Here is a 22,649-nt window from a genome sequence, read left to right as displayed (position 1 = left end):
AATTGAAGATAAGAGTTTCAAACAGACTTTTCTGCCTGGGCTGGTTATAGGCATGAGCTATCAAGCACTAGGCTAAAACGCATTTTTTTTTTAAACAAATACTTCTTTTCCTTGGGTATTTTTAAATTTTAAAGGCTGAAGGACTCAGCTTGAAATATTTTCTTACAATCAGCTTTCCACAATTTACATGAAGAAATGTTACTCTTTTTGTTTTGGTAGGTTGTGGGGCTTGAACTCTGGGCTTGGGTGCTGTCCCTGCACCAAGGCGAGCGCTCTACAACTTGAGCCACAGCGCCACTTCCGGTTTTCCAGTGGTTTATTGATAAGAGTCTCACAGACTTTCCTGCCCGGGCTGGCTTTGAACTGCGATCCTCAGATCTTAGCCTCCTGAGTAGCTAGGATTACAGGTGGGAGCCACCGGTGCCCAGTGGAAATGTTACTCTTAAGAGAGAGATTAACTCTACAGCCTGCCTACGCCCTGGAGGAATGTATGTTTTCTGAAGTCCCGTGTCCCTAGCTGGCCAGCAGGGGTTCCTGAGCGCACACCTGTTTTTTGAGCTCTAGGTATTCATGCTGCATCTGGTTGAGCTCCTTCATCAGGCGCCTGGCCCGCTCATGGTTGTCTTGGGCTACTAGTTCAATTGTTGCCATTTCCTTCTGCATACAGCTCTTCTCCTGCTTTTGCTCCTAGAAGAGGAGAAAAAGATGACTCTGAGGTCCAGCATATGGAAGTGTGCTTGCTGGCTCACACACTCAATTCTGTAACTTTACTTCCCATCTGCACCTCAGCTTTCCTGAGATGTTTGAGATACTTTTGGGTGTTACCTCAAAGTCTGAATCCTAGATCTGTGGCATTATCTTTGAGGAGAATCACCTTCCTTTTCTGAGCTTCCAGTACAATCAAATACCCATCACCATGGGATTACTGGGAGGATGACACTTTAGCCACCCATTTTCCTCCATCTTTACAAGCCTTGTGGCTAGTCACTAGTTTACCTCTAGGAAATGCATATGTTATGAAAGTTCCTTTCACACAGGACTGCACTAGTCCCATAGCAGGCATTGGGAAGCCCATTGTGCTCACTTGCCTCCCATCATAAATTCTCTTCAATAATACAATTGTCACTTTCCCAGTTTATTTCAGACATAGAAGCATGGAGGACTGAGCTTCTTGGCTTGTGGAAATTAATTAAAGTTGATGTTCTCTGAAAAGAACTCAAGCACTGGATGCTGCTGTATAAAACTGTCTATCAAGCCTTTTCATGCACCCTAGTGATGGCTATAGCAGAGCTTGTAGCAGAAAGCATACTGTACACTGGATGGTCTCCCAGCCATCTGCCAGAGCTGCTCTGAGGCTGAGGTCCAGCCCAGGCACAACTTAGCAAATCTTCAAGAACAAAGTAAATCTAAGTATACCAGTAACAACAACAGGTTAGGGGCTCAGTTAATGGGTAATTTATCTTCCCCACGTAAAAAAAAAAGTTCTATTTTAATTACTTTTTTGTGGTAGTACTGGGGTTTGAACTTAAGAGCCTTACACTTGCTAGACAGGCATTCTACCATTCGAGCCACACCTCCAAACCCTTAAACGTTTAAATGCAAGGGCAGCAGATACTCACAAGGAGGTTTTTCTCTAGCTGGCTCCGCTGGACCTTAAGTGCTTCCTTCAGGCTGGCTACCTGCTTCTCAGCCTTCTTCCTTTCTGTCAAGAACTGGTTCCGCAGGAGGCTGAAGTCTGCCCTCATAGTGTCTGTCTCTTTCTGGAGGGCCAGCAGCTCACTTGACTTTTCCATTAACTGCTGCTCCAGTTCTGCAAGCTGCCGTTCTGAAATCAGTACCACGTTAGGTCTGTCACAGCTTCATCCCTCAGGTGTAGACTACCCAACAGTGACATGCTATGTACTCTGGCACTTAGCACTAATACTGTCTCAAGTGTCATGTCTGCCTGACTCACTCCAAAGGCCCAAAAGTGGTGAGTCATATCCCCAAGTCTTTTTTACTATGTGTCTGTTTTTCAGATGTGATACCAAGCATTTGTTAGGGCTGGCCTTGGACCACAATGATTGCATCTCCAAGTCCTGCAGCTGAGATTACAGGCATATACCATACTATGCTTGGCTTGTTTTAGAAAGAGGGTCATGCTAACTTTTGGCCTGGGCCAGCCTTGAACTGTGATCCTTTAACTTCTGCTTCCTGAATAGCTAGGATTACAGATGTTTCCTACAAAGGCTGGTAAGGGTGCTTCTTGAAGAAACTGGTTCCTGGAGGACCATTCCCAAAGTGATAGACAGCAACTACTTTCCCTTTGAGTCTTCAAGACCAATGAGAGGAATAAATTCAATCCCTGAAGTGTTGAAACAATGGAACAGACTGTGGAAATGATGTTGTTTCTTAACTCCTGAGAGATAACCTCAGTACTTTCTCCCTCATAGGAGATGGTACACCTACTGGAAAGAGCACAGGTTTTGGAATTGGTTCCATGTTGGCAAAGAGCCCCGTTTTAAGGTGAGGAACACATTTCCTGGTATTCATTTGGAATTGTGTATGTGGACCCTGGGATAGTGAGTACTTAATAAAAATGCTTCTATCTAAAAGTGACATTTACAAGGTTTTTCTTATCACACTTATTAGGTAGCACCCTGCCCAGATTCTCATTTTTAGAACTTGGAATGTTTGTTTGGCTCTGTTCTTGCTATGAAGTGATCCAGTCTGGGTATCCCAGAGGCTTCTAGAGGAAAAGGAGTATTAAGCCTTTCAGACCCAAGTTCACAACACTTTCTCAGTGCTATTAAACCCTGAAGCCTAAGAAAGAGAAATAATGTTTACTGGTGGATCATTTGCCCCTAGCTTTTCATATCAACATTATATTTATTTTATTGATTGACTGACTGATTGGAATGGAGGTCTTACTATGTTGCCCAGGCTGGGTACAATCACCTGAGCTTAAGTCACCCTTCTGCCTCAGCTTCCCAAGGCTTGGACTATAGTCACACGCTACCATGCCTGTCTTAGACTTTATTTATTTGATTTAAGAGAGAGCAAATGGACTCAAAGCCAACTATCTATATTCTGGTACCATTTGCTATGTCAATGGTAGATAGAAGTAGAATTGTTTATATTGTTTTCTTGATTAGTTGAGGCAAAACAGGTCATTATTCTATTGTCCTTTAGAGTATCCTCTGGCACTTCTCTGCCATAATGTTCCACTTCTGTGAGAATTTTTTTTGTGTGTGTGTTGGTTCTGGGGCTTGAACTCAAGGCCTGGATGCTGTCCCTAAGTTCCTTTTGCTCAAGGCTACAGCTCTACCACTTGGGCCACAATACCACTTCCTGCTTTTTTGCAAGGGGAAGGGGGGGAGTTAGTTCACTGGAGCTAAGAATCTCAAGGCCTTTTCTGCCCAGGGTGGCTTCCAATCACAATCCTTAGATCTCAGCCTCCAGAGTAGTTAGGATTACAGGTATGAGCCACCTGCACCCAGAGATAGAACATTCTTGAAGAAGGCAATATAGTAACAACCAAACAACAAAAACAAACTTGCTGGTCAGCCTAGCAAGAATCAATCTCTTCTCAATAAAGCTACAATTCTCTTCCTTCTAAGCCTGTCTTCTTATCTCTTCTAGGGCTCTGCCCCCTCATTTGCTGCTTCTGCCTCCTTTCCAAGTTCTGGCTCCAGCCTAGGTGTCCTTTATACTTTATAATCAGTCAGCACAGACAGCACTCCCCACTCTGCCCTGCTTTGAAGTGCTGTTTCTGAGTACATACTGGCCTGGGAGAGCGTCTTTTCCAGTGTCTCATTCCTCCGCTCCTGTTCCTGCAGTGTCCTACCGTGCTCTTCTGCCATCATCATCTCTGTGATGACTTGGTCCAGTTTATTTTTCTGGTCTGTTAACTCCTTTTCCAGCTGCTCCTGCTGCTCCTTCAGTGTTACTTTACTGGCTTCTATTTTTTTTTCTTCACTTTCTCTCTCTTGTTGGAGAGTTTGAAACATCTTAATAGAGAACAATAGTTAGTTACAAAATGAAGAATGCTAGGTGTTCCAGATGAACATGAAGATAGATTCCATCTCAACTGAAAGAAGTAAACAGCCTGCAGCATAGTGTCAGAAAAGCCACTTTGCCAGTATGAGGGGAGTGGACACAGGCAGCATATAGTACGTGGCCACTAAGATTCTTTTTTGTTTTTGTTTTTTTTTTGGTCGGTCGTGGGGCTTGAACTCTGGGCTTGGGTGCTGTCCCTGTGCTCTTCAGCTCAAGGTGAGCACTCTACTGCTTGAGCCACAGCACCACTTCTGGTTTTCTAGTGGTTTATTAGAGATAAGAGTCTCACGGACTTTCCTGCCCAGGCTGGCTTTGAACCACAATCCTCAGATCTCAGCCTCCGGAGTAGCTAGGATTACAGGCGTGAGCCACTGGCGCCCGGCGCCACTACGATTCTTTACATAACCAATGCCCTGAAATTTAAAGGTCTACAACTTGTATTAATCCTAAAATGTAAGATTACATGAGGCATTTAAAGACATATAGTTGGGCTGGGGATGTAGTTCAGTTGGTCGAAAGCTTGCCTATCAAGGAGAAAGAGGAGAGAAAAGAGAGGAGACGAGACAGAAGGGAGGAAGAGAAGGAGGGAGAAGAAGAAGAAGAGGGAGAAAAGATAAAGTCGAGACAGAAGGGAGGGAGAGAAGGAGGGAGAAGAAGAAGAGGGAGAAAAGATAAAAGTCTTGAAGAGTCTACTGCTCAGCTTTCTGCCATAGTGGAAAGGCTCAGAGAAACAAAGCAGTTCCTTTTCTATAAAATTGTATCTGTGTAGTACCTTTTCCTGCTGGTCTAGCTTGAGCTGGTTTTCTTTGATCTCACTCTGAAGTGCTTGAAGTTGCTGTTGTTTTGCTTCTGCTTCTTTCTGGCTAATTTCAAGCCTCACCTTCCATTCACTGATATTCTGCTGGAGCTGCGTCTGCTCACTCTGCAGTGCATCCTGATGCTTGGTGGTGAGAAGCAGCTCCTTTAGGTGGAAGAACACATCAAAACTACTCACGAAGTCATCTACACAGAGGGTGCCTGGTGCCAACCCAGATTCTACAGGTTATGGGAAGCATAAACTTCCCTATCCTTTATTGTTTCAACACATTTACAAAAAGGAACCCATGATTGAATTATTGGGTTTTCCTCTTTTTACTGCCTAAAAAATAAGATGGCAAAAGATGGCAAAGTCTCAGCAAAACCCTCAGATCCTCTTAGCATTAGCTGCCTTGTGACTTGAGATGGGGATAAACAATGTTCTGGCAACAAATGACTGTTTAGAAAATTAAGAAAAATTATGAACATGGCTCAATCCTTATTGAAAACAAACCTAAAGTTATCTGAAATACCTGCATAGGTTCAAAACCTCAGAAATAAAAGAATCTAAAAAGTACAAGGAAACGAAATTAGATGTTTAATTTTTAATTCACATAACAGAAACTGAAGCCCACAATTTGCTGCTTGTTTTTCTCTGAAATCTAAATTACACTATTCTCACAGGACTATACGGAATTACCTTTAGGATGATCATCAGAAGTATAATGGCCACAAACAGGCTCTATTAAATGTTGGACAAGATGATAGTTCAGAGCAATCCAATGAGCAAATAAATCTAACAGTAGTCTAGAGGCCTTGCCTGTGCCATGCATAAGTGTGTATCTCTCTGGCCTAACACCCCCGAAGAAACTGCTACTGGACTCTGGTCTGGCCATCATACTACTTAACTTTTCAGCAAAACTTCATGAGCTGGGTGCTGGCAGCTCTCACCTGTAATCCTAGCTATTCAGAAGGCTGAGATCTGAATGACAGAGTTCAAAGCTGGACAGCTAAGTCCATGAGACTTTCTGGAAGCGGAGCTGTGGCTCTAGTGGTAAAGTGCCAGCCCTGAGTGAAAAGCTAAGAGACAACACCAAGGCCCCAAGTTCAAGCCCCAGTACCAGTACAAAAATAACACAAACAGAAAAAGACCTTGGTTGGAATTAGAGTACGAGGGCTTAAAGAAGTTGGAAACTACTGCTAAGCACCAAAATTTTATTGGGGGGTTATGTTATTTGAATGGCCCTATGCTAGAAGCTGGTATGAAATGGAACAAACCTAATTGTTTTTTTTTTACTTTGCTATGTTAAGTAATTACCTATGTGCTTTTAACATATTAGTAGGAAGTTACCCTTGTTAGCCTTACTTGCTTTGCCTCACTCAAATGGTCTTGGACATCAGCGAGTTCCTCCTGTATTGAGTTTACTGCTTCTCGTTTTTCTACAGAAAGAGTTTCAAAAAATAAGGATTATCTATATACCTATACATATCAGATTTCTACCAGACAGCCCCATAAAAAACTACATTTAAATGTATTTCTGTTAAATGAATAAGGTTGCCATACTATCCTATTAAAAGAAACTGTTTGACACCTAGCTTTTTTTTAAGACTTTTTTTTTTGCCGGTCATGGGGCCTGAACTCTGGGTCTGGGAGCTGTCCCTCAGCTCTTCAGCTCAAGGCTAGCACTCTACCACTGGAGACACAGCAACACTTCCGGCTTTTTCTGTTTATGTGATGCTGAGGAATCGAACCCAGGGCCTCATGCTTGCAAGGCATGCACTCTACCGCTGAGCTACCTTCCCAGCCCCTTAAGACTTTTATATTCTAAAATCTCAAAAAAAAAGGGGCAATAATAAAGTTGGTTAGTTGCATGAAGACAATTTGGAGATATATTTTATATCTGTATTGGCCTGGTGGATTACTACCTGTGTGACTCAGAGCAAGTGACGTTTTCCTTAGCTGTAAATAGGTAAAAACAATAGTTTTTGTCTTTTATTTGAAGTGTATGATTCAAAAGCTTAGTATATTCAGAGTGATACAGCTATTAACACAATCTAATTTGAGAAATTCCCAAGCTCTTTTGCATGACTTCTGTACTAAGATCAAGCAAGCAATTAACCCACGTAACAAAGGCAGAGGAAAGCCACATCTTTGCTGTACCTTGGAGCTGCTGCTGCAGTGCAGCGATGCCAGCGTGCAGCAAGAGCTTGTCTTGGTTCAGCTGGTCTACTTCCTGTTGGAGCTTCCTTGCATTTGATTCCAATCTCTCTAAGTTTGACTGTTCTAGTTTGCTATTTTCTTCTGTAGTTGCTAAAACCCTGCCACAAAGAATAAATGAGACTGTAAAATATATTTACACACACAGCTGGAAAACAGTTACCCTTTCGTGACACAGTTATAGAAAGTCTGATTATAAATCTTACAATTGAAGATTTAACTCAGTTTCCAAAGTTTTCTAGATAGATTTTTTTAAAGGTAACTAAGTTGAAATTTTATTAAAAATCATGGATAATATTCAGAATTCCTAAAATTTGAATGAGAAAAAGGTACCATTAAATCATGATAAAAGAAAAAAGCAGCTGGGGCTGGGAAGGTGGTAGAGCGCTTGCCTTGCATGTATGAGGCCCTGGGTTCGATTCCTCAGCACCACATAAGCAAAAAGAAAAAAGCCGGAAGTGGCGCTGTGGCTCAAGTGGTAGAGGGCTAGCCTTGAGCTGAAGAGCTGAGGGACAATGCCCAGGCCCAGAGTTCAGGCCCCACGACCGAACCCCCCCAAAAAAGAAAAAAGCAGCTGTATGTACAATCTGTCTATATCATAGATATCACCTTGAAGATATTAAGCAGTATGGCATACTATGTGAACTTGTTTGTGTCTGGCTTTTCTTTTCTTTCTTTCTTTCTTTTTTTTTTTTTTTTTGCCAGTTGTGAGGCTTGAACTCAGGGCCTGGGCATTATCCTTGAGTTTTTTTTTTTTTTTTTTCAATTTTCCAATAAATGTTTTATTAAAAGGAATGGATGGTTTTCTTTCTTTCTTTCTTTTTTTTTTTTTTTTTTGGGTCCAGTTGTGGGGCCTGAACTCTGAGCCTGGGCACGGTCCTTCAGCTCTTCAGCTCAAGGCTAGCACTCTACTACTTGAGCCACAGCGCCACTTCCGGCCTTTTTTTTTTCTGCTTATGTGGTGCTGAGGAAGTGAACCCAGGGCCTCAAGCATGCAAGGCAAGCACTCTACCACTGAGCCACCTTCCCAGCCCTCTTACTTTTTTTTTTTTTATTGTGAAAATACCATACAGAGGGGTTACAATTACATGGGCAAGGTAATGAGTACATTTCTTATCAAACATTGTTGCCTCCTCCTTTGTTTCCCCTTCCCATCCCTTCCCGTCTCCCTCCCCCCCATTCCTTGAGCTTTTTTGTTCAAGGCTAGTGCTCTACCACTTTGAGCCACAAATCCACCTCTGGTTTTATGGTGGTTAATTGGAGATGAGACTCATGGACTATCTTGCATGGGCTGGCTTTGAACCACAATCCTCAGATCTCAGCCCCGAGAGTAGCTAGGATTACAGGTGTAAGCCACCAATACCTAGTTTGGCTTCTTTTCACTCAGCACAGTTACCTTGACATCTACCCATGTTAATGTATATATCAATCCTTCATTCCCTTTTTACTGCTAAGTCTTATTGCACAGTATAGACATACTATATTTTGTTTATCCATTTACCAGGCTACAAACATTAATTTACAAAGCTGCTGTGAACATTAATGTATATTCTGTTTAGATCTATCTAATCTGTTGTACTGATAAAAGTCTATGCTAAACCATAATTTTGACTAGTATGAAATCTAAATAACCTATATAGCATAGAGTTAGCCTTAAACTTTTATTATTTTTTAAAACTTATTTTTGTATAAATTCTATTTATACCAAATTCTAAACTCTATTTTAGGTCCTTTTTATTTCCACATGAATTTTAGAATGAACATGTCACTGTCTACCAAAAAAGCCTATTTTGATTTTGACTATAATTGATTATTTCTACCATGTATTATTTCATTTAAAAATCACAACAGAGCTAGGCACCAATGGCTCATGCCTGTAATCTTAGCTCTTCAGGAGGCTAAGATCTGAGGACTGTGGTTTGAAGCCAGCCCAAGGCAGGAAAGTTTATAAGACTCTGATTGCTAATTAGCCACCAAAAAAAGTCAGAGCTTTGGCTCAAGTGGTAAAGCACTAGCCTTGAACAAAAAAGCTCAGGGACAGTGCCCAGGACTGGAACACACACACACACACACACACACACAAAGAACACAAAAACAGAAACAGGTTAAAAAATTTTGAGGGGGAACAAAGCAGGAAACACCAAAAATATTCATTAGAGAATTATGATGCCAAGTTCTTTCCTATGTTGTAAATTCTAAAGTGATACTATAAGTTATTTTTGTTCTTGCTCTAACCTTTTGGTTTGAGACAACTTCTTTTCCCAGCTGTCATATTTCTCTTGGAGATCTTCCTTTTCTTTGCTCAAACAGTCAACACATGACTGTAATGCCTGGATCTCAGCAGTCATTCTTTCTGTTTCCCACCTGTCCCGCTCAAGCAACTGTTTCTGCCACTCTATTTCCTCTTTCTGTTGTTGGGCAGTCTGCTGCAAATTCTCCAACTCCAGCTTCTCCTAAATCAGATAAAAGAGTGCTTAAATATCCCAAAGAGAAAATCTGTCATTCACTAAGAGGACAATGCCTCTAGTCATTACCTCCAGCACGTCAACCTGGATCTTCTCCAACTCCAACACCTTTTGGTCATGTTGTAACTTCAAACTTTGCACCTCATTGTTTTCAAGTTGCAGTATATCTAGAATATTATTTAGTTCTATTAAAACAGAAACAAAGCATAGTCAGCACTATGAAATGAACTTAGAAACATTTACAAAAGGGACCAGAAAATAACATTGTTAATAGACACAGAAACAAAAGATAATCAAAAATTTTGTGAGCTGAATAAGTGGTGTTGATTCTATTTTAATGGGGAAAAACTCTGTAAAAGTTTTGTTAAATGTTGGGTGCCGATGGCTCACATTTATAGTGGTAGCTACTCAGGAGGCTGAGATCTCAGGATTGCAGTTCAAAGCCAGCCCAGGTAGGAAGATCTATGAAAAAGTCTTATCTCTCATCACCAAAAAGCCAAAGTGGAGCTGTGGCTCAGGTGATAGAGCATGGGCATTAAATAAAAATGCTCAGGATAGTACCCAGGCCCTGAGTCAAGCTCCAGGACTGGCATATACTTACACATACACAGACACACAGACACACACACAACACAGTATTGTTAAAACCTATTTCAACAAAAATATTCAGCAGGATTTAACAAAAGCATTGACTTCCACATAAAAGAATGAACCAGCTGGGCACCAGTGGCTCACACCTGTAATCCTAGCTACTCAGGAGGCTGAGAGCTGAGAATTGTGGTTCAAAGCCAGCCTGGGAAGGAAAGCCCACGAAACTCTTATCTCCAATTAACCACCAGAAAACTGGAAGTGGTGCTGTGGCTCAAGTGGTAGAGTGCTTGCCTTGAGCTGAAGAACTGAGGGACAGCTCCCAGGCCCAGGGTTCAAACCCCACAATCAATACAAAAGAAAAGAAAAGAAAAGAAGAAAAGAAAAAAAAAGAAAAGAAAAGAAAAGAAAGAACCAAACACTTTTTATATAAATAAAAATTCATTAAGTTAGAAACAAGTTTTAAAATATAGACTGAGATATATATAACAGTATTTTTCGCTTTGAAATTCAGATATATAAGTATGAAGTTTCTTCTGATTATAAAAGTATTTGCTCCCTTGTAGAAAATCTTGGAAATACAAAAAATGTGCAAGATGGAAGAAATGAAAATACATCATCACCCCAACAGCCAAAGGTGACGATTACTGCAATAGCAGTGAAGTGCTTCCTTTCAACAGTGCACATGTACACACTATAAAATAACTAGACTGCACTCCATATTCAATTTGTATCTATTTTTTTTCAGCTTTCACATGAGTATTTTTGCATGTCATTAAAGGTTAAACATAAGGCTTTTACCCTGGACCTGTTTTGCAATCTTGTAAATTCAAATCTTACATAAAGTTTTGCCCTATCTGGATAAGTAGAGATGGGCTCTCTGGGTCAGCAGGTGTGAATTTTATTTTATTATTTTTATTTTATTTATTTATTTATTTTGGGTCCGGTCATGGGGCCTGAACTCTGGGCCTGGGCACTGTCCCTCAGCTCTTCAGCTCAAGGCTAGCGCTCTACCAGTTGAGCCAAGGCACCACTTCCGGGCTTTTTCCTCTTTTCTTATGTGGTGCTGAGGAATTGAACCCAGGGCCTCAGGCATGCAAGGCAAGCGCTCTACCACTAAGCCACCTTCCCAGCCCCTATTTTATTATTTTTTTGTCGGTCGTGGGGCCTGAATACTGGGCCTGGGCGCTGTCCCTCAGCTCTTCAGCTCAAGGCTAGCGCTCAACCACTTGAGCCACAGCGCCACTTCTGGCTTTTTCTGCTTATGTGGTGCTGAGGAATCGAACCCAGGGCCTCATGCATGCAAGGCAAGCACTCTACCACTGAGCCACTTTCCCAGCCCAGCAGGTGTAAATTTTAAGAATCCTGAAATTGTTCTAATTTTACATTCAACCCATAAATGCCCCTGCATCGGCATACTTTGGGCTAGCCAAGACTACGACTGTTTTGCTTTAAAATAAACTTTGTCAAACTGAATGGCAGGAAATATTAGATTGATTTTATAATCTTCTTTTCCTTGCTTAACTACTGTTTAGGTTAAACTTTAAAAGAAGGTCATTTGGTCATTTGTTTTTTGCTGTAAATTGTATTTAATTATTTCCAACCTTTAACCTTTCTACAGTTTTTTTCATTTAAACTTACCAGTTTTATGTTTAGACATCTGCCGTAAAATTCCCTGAAGATTTTGTTCCTCTTTTTCAATTTCCTGCTTTATAAGTGCAAGCTGAGCTTTTTTTTCACTGATGTGGACATTCAGTTCTCCTTTCTGAAAACTCAGTTCTTCCAAAAGCGATTTTACTTCCTGTGTTTAAAAGTCATTCTCATGAAATTATGAATAGAAATTCCTTTAAAATCAGATATTATTGCTGTTTCATAAAAATTATAATTTAGAAACAAGATCATTTTTTTGCCTTTTATGTCAAGAATACTACTGTACTTTGTATTAGTATACAAAAAAGAAAATAATATCTTAATTTAAATGTACAGATAACATTTATCACATGCAAAAGCAATGTGTGGCAGAACCAATGAGGATGCTTCAGACATGGTTGCTAACCTCAAGGTGTTTAGTACTTTCTGTAAGGCAGGGAACATAAACACAATCATGAAAGATTAAGATGCTAAGGAACATGTCAAGAGCTACAAAACTCAGGAAGACTCCCTTCAGAGCAATGAAGGCTTTAGGGAAGTCTTATTAGAGGAGGTGGCCTATAGCTAGGTCATTAAAAACAGGTGGATCTGTTTGGTGACAGGGCAGAAAGGGAATTCTTGAACAACAAATAGAATTAAAAAGACAAAACACAGGGGAACCATGGGCCTATCAAGAAAAAGTATGGAAGGAGCTCCTCATGACAGTCTCAGCATTACACAACACAGACCACAAGGGTGTTAAAGATGGGGTAAGCCAGGCACCAGTGGCTAATGTCTGTAATCCTAGCTACTCAGGAGGCTGAGATCTGAGGATCACAGTTCAAAGCCAGCCCGGGCAGGAAAGTCCGTGAAACTCTTATCTCCAATAAACCACCAGAAAACCAGAAGTAGCACTGTGGTTCAAGTGGTAGAGCACTCATCTTGAGCTGAAGAGCTGAGGGACAGTGCCCAGGCCCAGAGTTCAAGCCCCACGACTGAATTAAAAAAAAAAAAAAAAAAGATGATGTAAGATTTCAGGAATTTTTATTTTACTTGGGGAGAACAAATGAAAATGTCTCAAAATAAATCCAGAGCACTATTGTAGGACTCTGAAGAAAATCTACTGAAAAACATACCCTAATATGATCACACTTTTCAGCTACTTCAGTTTCTCCTAGACTCAGGGCTTCCTGGAGGTCAGTTTTTGCTTGGACTAGGCTTTCTTGGAGTAGTATCAGCTCCTCCTTCTTATGCCCTAACTGCCTGTCCAAGACAGTCATTTCTTGCTGCTGACTTGCCACCTGAAAATGGAAAGATGAAAGTGACCAGGGCCTCATTTAGTCTTTATCATTTTTATTTTCCAATCTTTTCTACAATCAAATATATATTACTTTTATAGTCACAAAACTTAAAAGAAGGTTTTGAAGTTGTATGAACTGTCTTTTCCCGGAGTCTACTGCCATACCTGGCTTTTCAGATTCTCCAGCTCAGCTCTCTTGCTCTGAAGGAGTATCTCAGATTCCTTAAGGACCTGCAGGTGTTCATCTTCATTGCGTTCTGCTTCCTCAATGTCTCTTTGCAGGTTCTGAAGCCTACAAAGCACCAGTGGTGGGGCTGGGAAGGTGGCTTGGTGGTAGAGTGCTTGCCTTGCATGCATGAGGCCCTGGGTTCAATTCCTCAGCGCCACATAAGCAGAAAAAGCCTGAAGTGGGGCTTACGCTCCAGGGGTAGAGTGCTAGCCTTCAGCTAAAGAGCTGAGGTACAGTGCCCAGGCCCAGAGTTCAGGCCCCACGACTGACGAAAAAAACAAAAACAAAACAAAACAAAAAAAAGCACCAGTAGTATTTGAGCCATCCCTAATGTAGATGGAACCCATAGCTACCCTCCAACAAGAGCCCTGTGGAGCCTGACAAAGGCCATACTTACTCTTCTGTCAGTTTTTCCCTCTTCTCATTTAAACACTGGAAGTCTTCATCTTTTTCTGCTACTACTTTGTTTATTTCTTTCAAAATTTCTTCCTGTTTGATTTTGTGCTGTTCCAAATTCATGGTATCAGCCTGGAGCAACCTAAAACATATCACATTATTTCCCCCTGTCCCCTTACACTTAACACACAGTATTTATCATAAAGCATCCATTTTCCTCAGAGGGACAAAGCTCTCATTCATCTCACCACACACACCTCCCTCTGTGCCTTATGGATTCCACCCACCTTAGCTGCTGATCCGCTTTCACAAGGTTCACGGCAGTTTCCTGAGCTCGCCTTTCTAACTCCTCAGCATCAGACTCAGTTTGTAGTAACTTTCTTTTGGCATCAGTGAACTTTTCAACAGCATTTTTTGTCTGGAAAAGAATCAAAGGAAAATAAATTCTCATAGCTACTGGAATCTATAAACAACTCCTTGAAACAATAAGACAATATTCAAAGACATAGAAATCAATGTATGGATATTCATTTTGACTCCCCAAAGCTTAGAATGTAATTCAAAATCTAAGAACTAATATATAAATATGTACTGAAACAGCTTGAACCCTGAAAAACAAAAAGATTAAATCGACGGTAGTACATTAACACAACAGAATACAGTCTAACTTTTAAAGTAAGATGACAGGCCAGGCCCCAGTGGCTTCCGCCTGTAATCCTAGCTACTCAGGAGGCTGAGATCTGAGGATCGTGGTTCAAAGCCAGCCTGGGCAGGAAAGTCCATGAGACTTTTATCTCCAATTAACCTCCAAAAATCCAGAAGTGGTGCTGTGGCTCAAGTGGTAGAATGCTAGCCTTGAGCTGAAGAGCTGAGGGACAGCACCCAGGCCCAGAGCCCCACGACCAACAAAAAAAGAAAAAAAAAAAAAAGATGACAACACAGAAACGTGCAAAAAGTTTCATATATTACGTTTAGTTAAGCAAAATAAATTTAAAATGGTATAAGCACTGTGGAAACAACTATAAAACATGTCAACTAAGACAGAACACCTAAGCAAACTGCCAAGCTGGGTGCTGGCAGTTCATGGTTATAATCCTATCTATTCAGGAGGCTGAGCTATGAGGATTAGAGTTTGAAGCCAGTCTGAGCAGAAAAATCCATGAGACTCTTATCTCCAATTACCAGCAAAAAGCTGGAAGTGGAGCTGTGGTTGAAGTGGTAGAATGCTAGCCTTGAACAACAGAAAAAAAAGCCAAGTAAGAGTGTGAATCTCTCAGTTCAAGCCTCAGTCTCAGCACAAACAAAACAAAATGAAACATCCTAACCCAAAACCCTAATCATTTAGATGATGAAACTGTAGATGATCTTTTTGTTTTGAGGAAATTTATAGTATTGTTATTTGACTGCACCAGCACTACCAATTTAGTGAGCATGACATGATTTTACCAAACTTCTGTCAATACAGAGATCTTGCTATATTCTATTATACTGTCAGGTTAAGTGAAAACTCATGTGATTTAATTAAGGTAAAGAAATGCAAATATGATGGGGCTGGGAAGGTAGCTCAGTGGTAAAGTGCTTGCCATGTATGCATAAGGTCCTGGGTTCGATTTCTCAGCACCACCTAAGCAGAAAAAAACAGAAGTGGCGCTGTGGCTCAAGTGGTAGACACTAGCTTTGAGCTGAAGAGCTGAGGGACAGTGCCCAGACCCAGAGTTCAGGCCCCACGACCAGCAAAAAAAAAAAAAAAAAAAGAAATGCAAATATGAAATTCCTTTCACATATTTCAAAGTCTTCTTATACAATATTTGGCAAAAAAAACTACTTAAAAATCATCCTGGTGGGGCTGGGAAGGTGGCTCAGTGGTAGAGTGCTTGCCTTGCATGCATGAGGCCCTGGGTTCGATTCCTCAGCACCACATAAGCAAAAAGAAAAAAGCCAGAAGTGGCGCTGTGGCTCAAGTGGTAGAGCGCTAGCCTTGAGCTGAAGAGCTGAGGGACAGCACCCAGGCCCAGAGTTCAGGCCCCACAACCGGACACCAAAAAAAAAAAAAAAAAAAAAAAATCATCCTGGTTTCTTCTTCTGGCTATAATAAAAGACTTATAACAATATCATAAAGTCTGAAAACAGAACTTGATTTGCACTTGGTTGGGCACTGACTCATCTTCAGCCACAAAACTGAAGCAAGCTCTGCAGTTCTACCAAAGAGGTGTCTGCATGTTAAATCTGCCCACTGAATAGCTCTTGGACACAAGAAGCTGGTAAGTCTAGAGCTAGCCACTTCATGTCTTCCCTCTTCAAATAGCTGGCTTCCATCAGTTCATCAGTAAGCAATAGACAAACTCACTACATACACCAGAGGGTCATAGCACTAAGTAACTTTTAGTCTTTATCAGGCTTTAACATGTCTGGCACATTCCTTACCAAGTGCAGCTACTTCCTCTCCTTACTAAGCTGTCTTCTGAGTCATTTTGGGGGGCTGACGGGAAGGATGAAACCTTGGTTTACTTACTACCTTAGCCTGGTACCAGTCATCTTACTGCCTTTTAGCTACCAGTAGTAAATTTTTTCTCTAGTTCTAACAACACCTATTTTCTGTCACAGAATCTAACATGTGACCTAATGGGACTGTTCATCTGGAAAAGAGATGAAGACTTTTTCTATTAGTAAAGCCATCATTCACAGATTAAAAAAAAAAAACTGAAAGCACTCAATTTCAATTCTTTAAAAATAACTGAGCAGGGCTGGGAAGGTGGCTCAGTGGTAGAGCGCTTGCCTTGCATGAATAAGGCCCTGGGTTTGATTCCTCAGCACCACATAACAGAAAAAAAAAAAAACCCGGAAGTGGCGTTGAGGCTCAAGTGGTAGAGTGCTAGCCTTGAGCTGAAGAGCCAAGGGACAGCGCCCAGGCCCAGAGTTCAGGCCATGACTGACCAATAAATAAATAAATAAATAAATAAACGAGCAATCAATTTCTATTAAGTAGATCCAAGTTGAAATAAAAATGTAAAAATAGAAGTTCCTGGGAATTCTAGCTTCATCCTGGAGTTCTTGCCTAACTGAAAAAGCTTTTAGAGAGGTAGAACTTCAGTTGCGTAAATCTAGACACACAGCTAATGAGCTTCTCTGAGCTACATTTATAAACTGAGGTATAGGATTACCACAAAGGTTAAATAAAATGGTATTTATAAAGGAACAATAGTAAGAGCTCTGTAAAGGGAGGCTCCTTTTCCTCCCTAATTTCCTTTTGTGTTATGGTCTAAAGAATGTACAATTACTTAGTATTAAAAAAAAATGCTATCTCAGTATTCCATGCAAGTAACAGACCTATATGAAAGCCAGGTACTGGTGGCTCACAACTGTAATACTAGCTACTCAGGAGGCTGCGATCTGAGGATTGCAGTTCAAAGCCAGCCTGGGCAGAAAAGTCTTTGAGACTCTTATCTCTAATAAATTATTCAGAAAAAGCCAGAAGTAGCACTGCAGCTCAAGTGGTAGAGTGATAGCCTTGAGGACAAAGAGGCTTAGAGACAGTACCCAAGCCCAGAGTTCAAGCCCCAGGTCTAACAAAAAGAAGTCTCACCTGAAATACCTTAAAAATTCCTATTTCTTTTTTATCATTTTAACTTGGATATATTTAAACTAACAGAAATCCACTGCCCAGGAACTAAAAATATTTTGTCATTATCTCCATCTCTAATTTGAAGAAAAGCATTATTTATGAGGTCTACTCAACATTTCCATCAATGAAGTCCCTAAATAGTTACATAAACATTAATAAAAGATTTTAAATGTAGACAGTATACACATTTGTACCATAACAACTAAAAGATGCAGAGTGATTTCCTAATTTTATTTTTATACCTTTATAAGAGTCTGTTTATAAGACACAGTCTGCAGAAAAGTACTGGTGGCTAATGCTTACACTCTTAGCTACTCAGGAGGCTGAGATCTGAGGATCACAGTTCAAAGTCAGCCTGGGCAAGAAAATCCATGAGACCCTTATCCCCAAATAACCACCAAAAAGCCAGAAGTGGAGCTGTGGCTCAAATGGTAGATCTCACGGCCAGTACCCAATCCCTGAATTGAAGCTCCAGGACCAGCATGCATGTGCACTACACTAACACACTCATGTATGCATAAAATTTCAAAAAAAAGATTGCAGAGTCCCTCCCTCCAAAATAATTTTAAAAAGTATGGACTCAAGGATAAGGAATTGGGATATGCTAGAAATAAATTAACTCAGAAGCTTTAGACATACTATTCTACTTACTTTATGTTGAACCACCTATATTATCCCTTGCCTGAACTTATAAGGAGAGCAACACCTGATGCCTTAAGTCACTTTCCCAAATTCTCACAGGGTTTAACTACCAGAGTCCAGCCTAAAACCCAGCTGGTCTGATGAACAGGTGTGATTTTATCACCTGTTCTCTTTGGAGACCTTCAACAACGCTGTGTCACAACGAACTCATGCCCAAACCCACAACAGGACACACCTTCTCTTTCATGCATAAAAGTTCACTCTCAGCCTCTTCCAGGAGATGGTCAGCCTCCCTGAGTTCTGCACGACGCTTCAGAAGGGTCTTCTCTAAACACTCAATTTCATCTACAATATCTTCATGGTGTTTGAGTGATTTTTCTATTTCTAGATCAGTTATAAGACTCTCAATATTTCCATCAATGAAGTCCCTAAAAAGTTACAGAAACATTGAAAGATTTTAAATGTATAGTATGCACACTTGTAGCCTAACAACTTAGAAGATGCACGACAATTTCCTAATTTTATTTGAGATTAGACAAGAGAGGCAGCTACCTCAGGTTAAATGTGAAGTCTAAGTTGACCTTTTTTACTAAATACAGAATACTACTGGCAATAAACTCTTAGCAGTAAAATATATGATGGAGTTGTTTCTCCTTTTAAATGTAACAACAAATGATATGGGTACCTGAGAAGAAAAAGGTTTGGTGTAAAAGATATCCCTCACCTATGTTTTGACAGTTAAGGAGGAGTTATGCAGGTAGTGGGGCAGGCATTTCAGCCAGAAGCTCAATTTTAGGCCAACATATACAAGGGGCAATGTGCTCAGGGAGACTACAGGAAAGCAAGTGGCTCAGACTATGCACAGTGGGGAAAGGAGCTAATAAAGGTAGGCAGGGTTAAGAATATGGAGGGGCTGTATATTTATATTTTGCTGAGTCCCAATGTGTCACAAGAGAGTGGAGAGAAAGCATTAAGTCATGGGAGGACAGTATGGAAACCATGACAGTGATCTAGAATGCAACTGATGAAAGGCAGCAGCTCTGGAAATGACAGTAAGGGACCCATGGAGAGCTCTTTGTATGCACAGTCAAAGGAGGTCAAATGGATGCCTGGGAGAGTGAGAGGTTGAAAGCCCTGCCCTATTTTCTGCTAGGGTAGCTAGTGAGGGAGACTACGTTAATCTCTGCGTAGGACTACAGGGGCTGATATGGATTACTTCCTGAGAGGATTTAAAACTTGAACCGCCCAAAATGATAGTCACCATGTGGCTACTAAATTAATTTAAATTTTGTTCCTGAGTTGCAATAGCAGCCACATTTCAAGTGCTCCATAGGCACACATGACTAGCAGCTACTGTTTTGAGCAGTTCAGATCTAAAGCATTTCTATTACCTCAAAGACTATCTTAATGAATAAAAATGTAAGCTACAGAATTATATGATTTATAAAAGCATAATTACTTTCGCTGTTGATGTTTTGGGATGGTTCCATGCAATTCTTCTACTTCAAGTTCTAACTCTTTCTTCTCTTGCAAAAGATCATTAATATTATGATGCAGCTCCTCCTCTTCTTTCTCAGACTGATGCTTAGATGCTCGTAGCCACTCTTCTTCTCCTTGCTCTGAGTTTAAACGCTCCATTATATCTTCTAATCTAGAAACCTCATTTTCCTGAAGGAAAAAAACAAAACAAAACAAAACAGTAATGTAGTACTGAAACATCAGAGACTATCTCCCCTTTCCTGACAAAGGAATTTCAAGTAACTGGTTAAAGTGGTGTAAATGATCTAAAAACTGGTGGTAGATTTTAAGACTTCTATATGAAGAAAAATTAAGTCAATTAAAGAAAAATCAAGTCTAGTTTTTCACACACCATAGATGTGAACTAACAAAACTTTACAGTTCTATTAGTGCAACTGGCTTCATTTACCAAGCCCTTTGTATTAGATAATCCATCTCCAAGAATTCAGTGTCTTAGTGAAGAGACAAGTTGAGGACTCTTCCTCCTTTGGATACTTGAGAGTTAGTTGTCTGAGATGGCTGCCCAGGCAATTTGCCTGGGCAATGAAGAATGAATGGGCCCCCGGCTCAAAAAAATAGTATGTGCAAAATGCAGGGAGATATAAAAGCATAGCTGGAAAACTATATAAAAGCAGCGTGCAATTTAGGAGAGTAAAAGAACCACTTAAGATATTATCAATAGATGCTGAACAGATATACTGCTAGGAATTACAATGTGCATCGAAAACCTACAGGGCGGCAGGGTGTCAGCTCACACCTGTAATTGGGAGGCTGAGCAAAGGATTATGGTTGGAGACCATCCTGGGCAGAAAAATTCATAAGATCTAAAAAAATTAGGGTTAGAGGTATAGCTCAAGTGGTAGCTTCACAAGCACAGGGCCCTGAGTTAAAACATTAGCAATGCCCACCCCCAAAGAAAACATTAAAAGACCCACAAAAGAATACGAATGACCTCTGATAATAATGTAAATGTATTCATGCCTTTTGAAATTTTTAGTCTGACCTATTAAAACGGCACAATGATGTGATCAACTACAGTATCTAAGCCTTTATCTTTCCCTCAATATGCTTAGGGAGGGGAGGAAAAACAAAGACTCTCGGAGTTCAGAGTCTGAAAGAAGCATTTGGAATGTACTTTTATTGCTTGAGGCAAAAAGTTAGAAATCTATCTGATGACTGGGATGCAATAATTTCTTGGATCTAGCCCACAAAAAGGTATCAAATGGTACAAATTTATACATAAATATAGGACCTACAAATAAAAGTTTTATAGTTATGTTTGTATAACCATGAAGGTATGCTTGCAACATTAATTAGGAAAACAACTCAAAATGGTGTGTACAACAATAACTATGAAAATAAACTGATAGTAATCAACAGATCCCACTATCCAAAGATAATTTCCAGCAAAACTTGCTGAACATTGTTTATATGTATGTACAGATATGCATGTATATATGTGTGAATAGCTATATATGTGTATACATTATAGGTACATGAATATATGTATACATTAATACTTGTAAATAGAAAAACACGAAAAATGGTTAATATCTAGATTGCAAGCATTATTGTTAAGAATCACTTTTGCGATATAACCCATTCATAAATAGTCAAGTCATTACCATACCCCCTTCTCTGGCACCCTTGGAAGCAGTGTGGACAGAGATATTGTTTTACTTACTAAGTTATGGTGCTCCGGGACATTGCAATGCAGCACGCTCATGGGGATGAGGGGGATAGAGAAGTTTGGGGGAGGAGGTCCATACACAATGGGGGCCCCTGCTGGAGGCGGGCCATAAACAACAGTTCCAGGAGTGAGAGGCTGGCTGTTGTTTGGCAAGGAAGGAGGTGGTGCATACAAAGCTATCCCCTGAGGAACAGGAGACCCATCAGGAAGCACAGTATACATCATGTATCCAGGAGGAGGCACAAATGGGGGCACCTTTTGGTCATCCAGCCCACTCTCTTCCTGGCTATCTCCTTCACAGTCAGCATCTTCAAAGACATAGAACAGGTAAATAGACTTGGAAGGAAACAACAGCTGTTGAGAATAAAATCAATAAAGGTCAAAAGCAGCTTTAACATGCAGATCACAACACAGATTTGTGCCTGGTGCACTGGCTGAAACCTGTATCTCAGAGAGGCAGAGATAGGCTAGTCCAGGAATAAAGAAATTTGTGAAACTCCATTTCAACCAATGACCAAAATGGTCACTGGTTGCATCCCTGCAATACAGGGAAACACAAATAGAAGGAACACACTCCAGACTGGCCTGGACATAAATTGAGACCTTAATCTCAAAAATAACCAATGCAAAAAGAGCTGGAAGAGTTGCTCAAGTGGTAGAGTGCCTGTCTAGAAAGTCTGAGGTCCTGACTTCAAACTCAAATACCACCAAAAAGAAAAAAAAGATATTGATTCAAATATTTTCAGCAACCAGCATTTGAGTTTTTCTTATGCCCATTAATTCATACAATCTTCCTGGCTATCTTGTATACAGAATGATTACATGATGAGGGTGCTTGCTTCATATTACATAGACGATCACCGGAGACATGCAATGAGACCAAACAGGCTCAGCACTTAACTGCATGGATGTGTAACAACATTCTTCCATGTGACGTTTTGTTACTTATCTCCCTTAAAAGCAGGAACTATGTTTATCACTAACAACAAAAAAGCAAGCACACAGCACATGATCAGTAAACAGTTTCTATCTTTTGTAGTTTTGAGGATTAAATCTAGGGTCTTAAACATACTAGAAAACCGAACTCTATTGTCACCATATCCCCATACCAATAAATAGTTGTTGAACAAATGATAGTATGCTCATTTATATATCAACAGTCTCAGAGCAGCAAAAATAATTTGCCTATAATCATACAGTTACATCTGGGTCTGACTCTTCTCACTAACGCTTTGAAAGACAGACTTTGATAACTGTCTTCGAGGCACAAATCAATGACTTAATACAAGGATGCAAAATCCCAGGCTCCAAGATTACAAACAAAGCTGCTGCTCAGCTGACTTGAAGGAAGCAGGATGAAAAAAAGTTCCAGAAAAGGAGTGCTATTTGACAACCTGGGTTTTATTAAAGGATGGATAGCAATTGGTTTGAAAGAAGGAGGAAGGAAAAAGACATTCCAGACAGTGGTCTGGAGCTGAGTATATCATCTCAGTGATAAACAGCTAACTTGATGAGCATG

General features: G+C 40.4%; 1 protein-coding gene across 4 annotated transcripts in view; it reads right to left on the bottom strand.

Moving 5' to 3' along the window:
* Positions 1–22,649, bottom strand: part of LOC138820849 (centriolin-like) — an 86,751-nt gene that overhangs the window by 8,434 nt on the left and 55,668 nt on the right. For 3 of the 4 annotated variants that reach the window (XM_070012763.1, XM_070012785.1, XM_070012774.1), the window contains 16 exons: positions 21,125–21,438; positions 19,382–19,590; positions 18,158–18,350; positions 13,946–14,076; positions 13,660–13,800; positions 13,199–13,325; positions 12,870–13,034; positions 11,746–11,905; positions 9,586–9,701; positions 9,287–9,504; positions 6,995–7,152; positions 6,200–6,273; positions 4,811–4,999; positions 3,764–3,989; positions 1,620–1,825; positions 547–687 (listed from right to left, as the gene is read on the bottom strand). In XM_070012763.1, the coding sequence (XP_069868864.1) occupies positions 547–687; positions 1,620–1,825; positions 3,764–3,989; positions 4,811–4,999; positions 6,200–6,273; positions 6,995–7,152; positions 9,287–9,504; positions 9,586–9,701; positions 11,746–11,905; positions 12,870–13,034; positions 13,199–13,325; positions 13,660–13,800; positions 13,946–14,076; positions 18,158–18,350; positions 19,382–19,590; positions 21,125–21,438 (2,768 nt within the window). The remainder of the gene's footprint in view (positions 1–546; positions 688–1,619; positions 1,826–3,763; positions 3,990–4,810; positions 5,000–6,199; positions 6,274–6,994; positions 7,153–9,286; positions 9,505–9,585; positions 9,702–11,745; positions 11,906–12,869; positions 13,035–13,198; positions 13,326–13,659; positions 13,801–13,945; positions 14,077–18,157; positions 18,351–19,381; positions 19,591–21,124; positions 21,439–22,649) is intronic. The other variant, XM_070012796.1, reaches the window with a different exon arrangement.

This window comes from Dipodomys merriami, unplaced genomic scaffold (assembly GCF_024711535.1).
Source record: "Dipodomys merriami isolate MVZ:Mamm:240054 unplaced genomic scaffold, mDipMer1.0.p SCAF_11, whole genome shotgun sequence".
Taxonomy (NCBI): Eukaryota; Metazoa; Chordata; class Mammalia; order Rodentia; family Heteromyidae; genus Dipodomys; species Dipodomys merriami.
The sequence above is the reverse complement of the archived record's forward strand: the minus strand, read 5'-3'. Positions and strand labels throughout refer to the sequence as shown.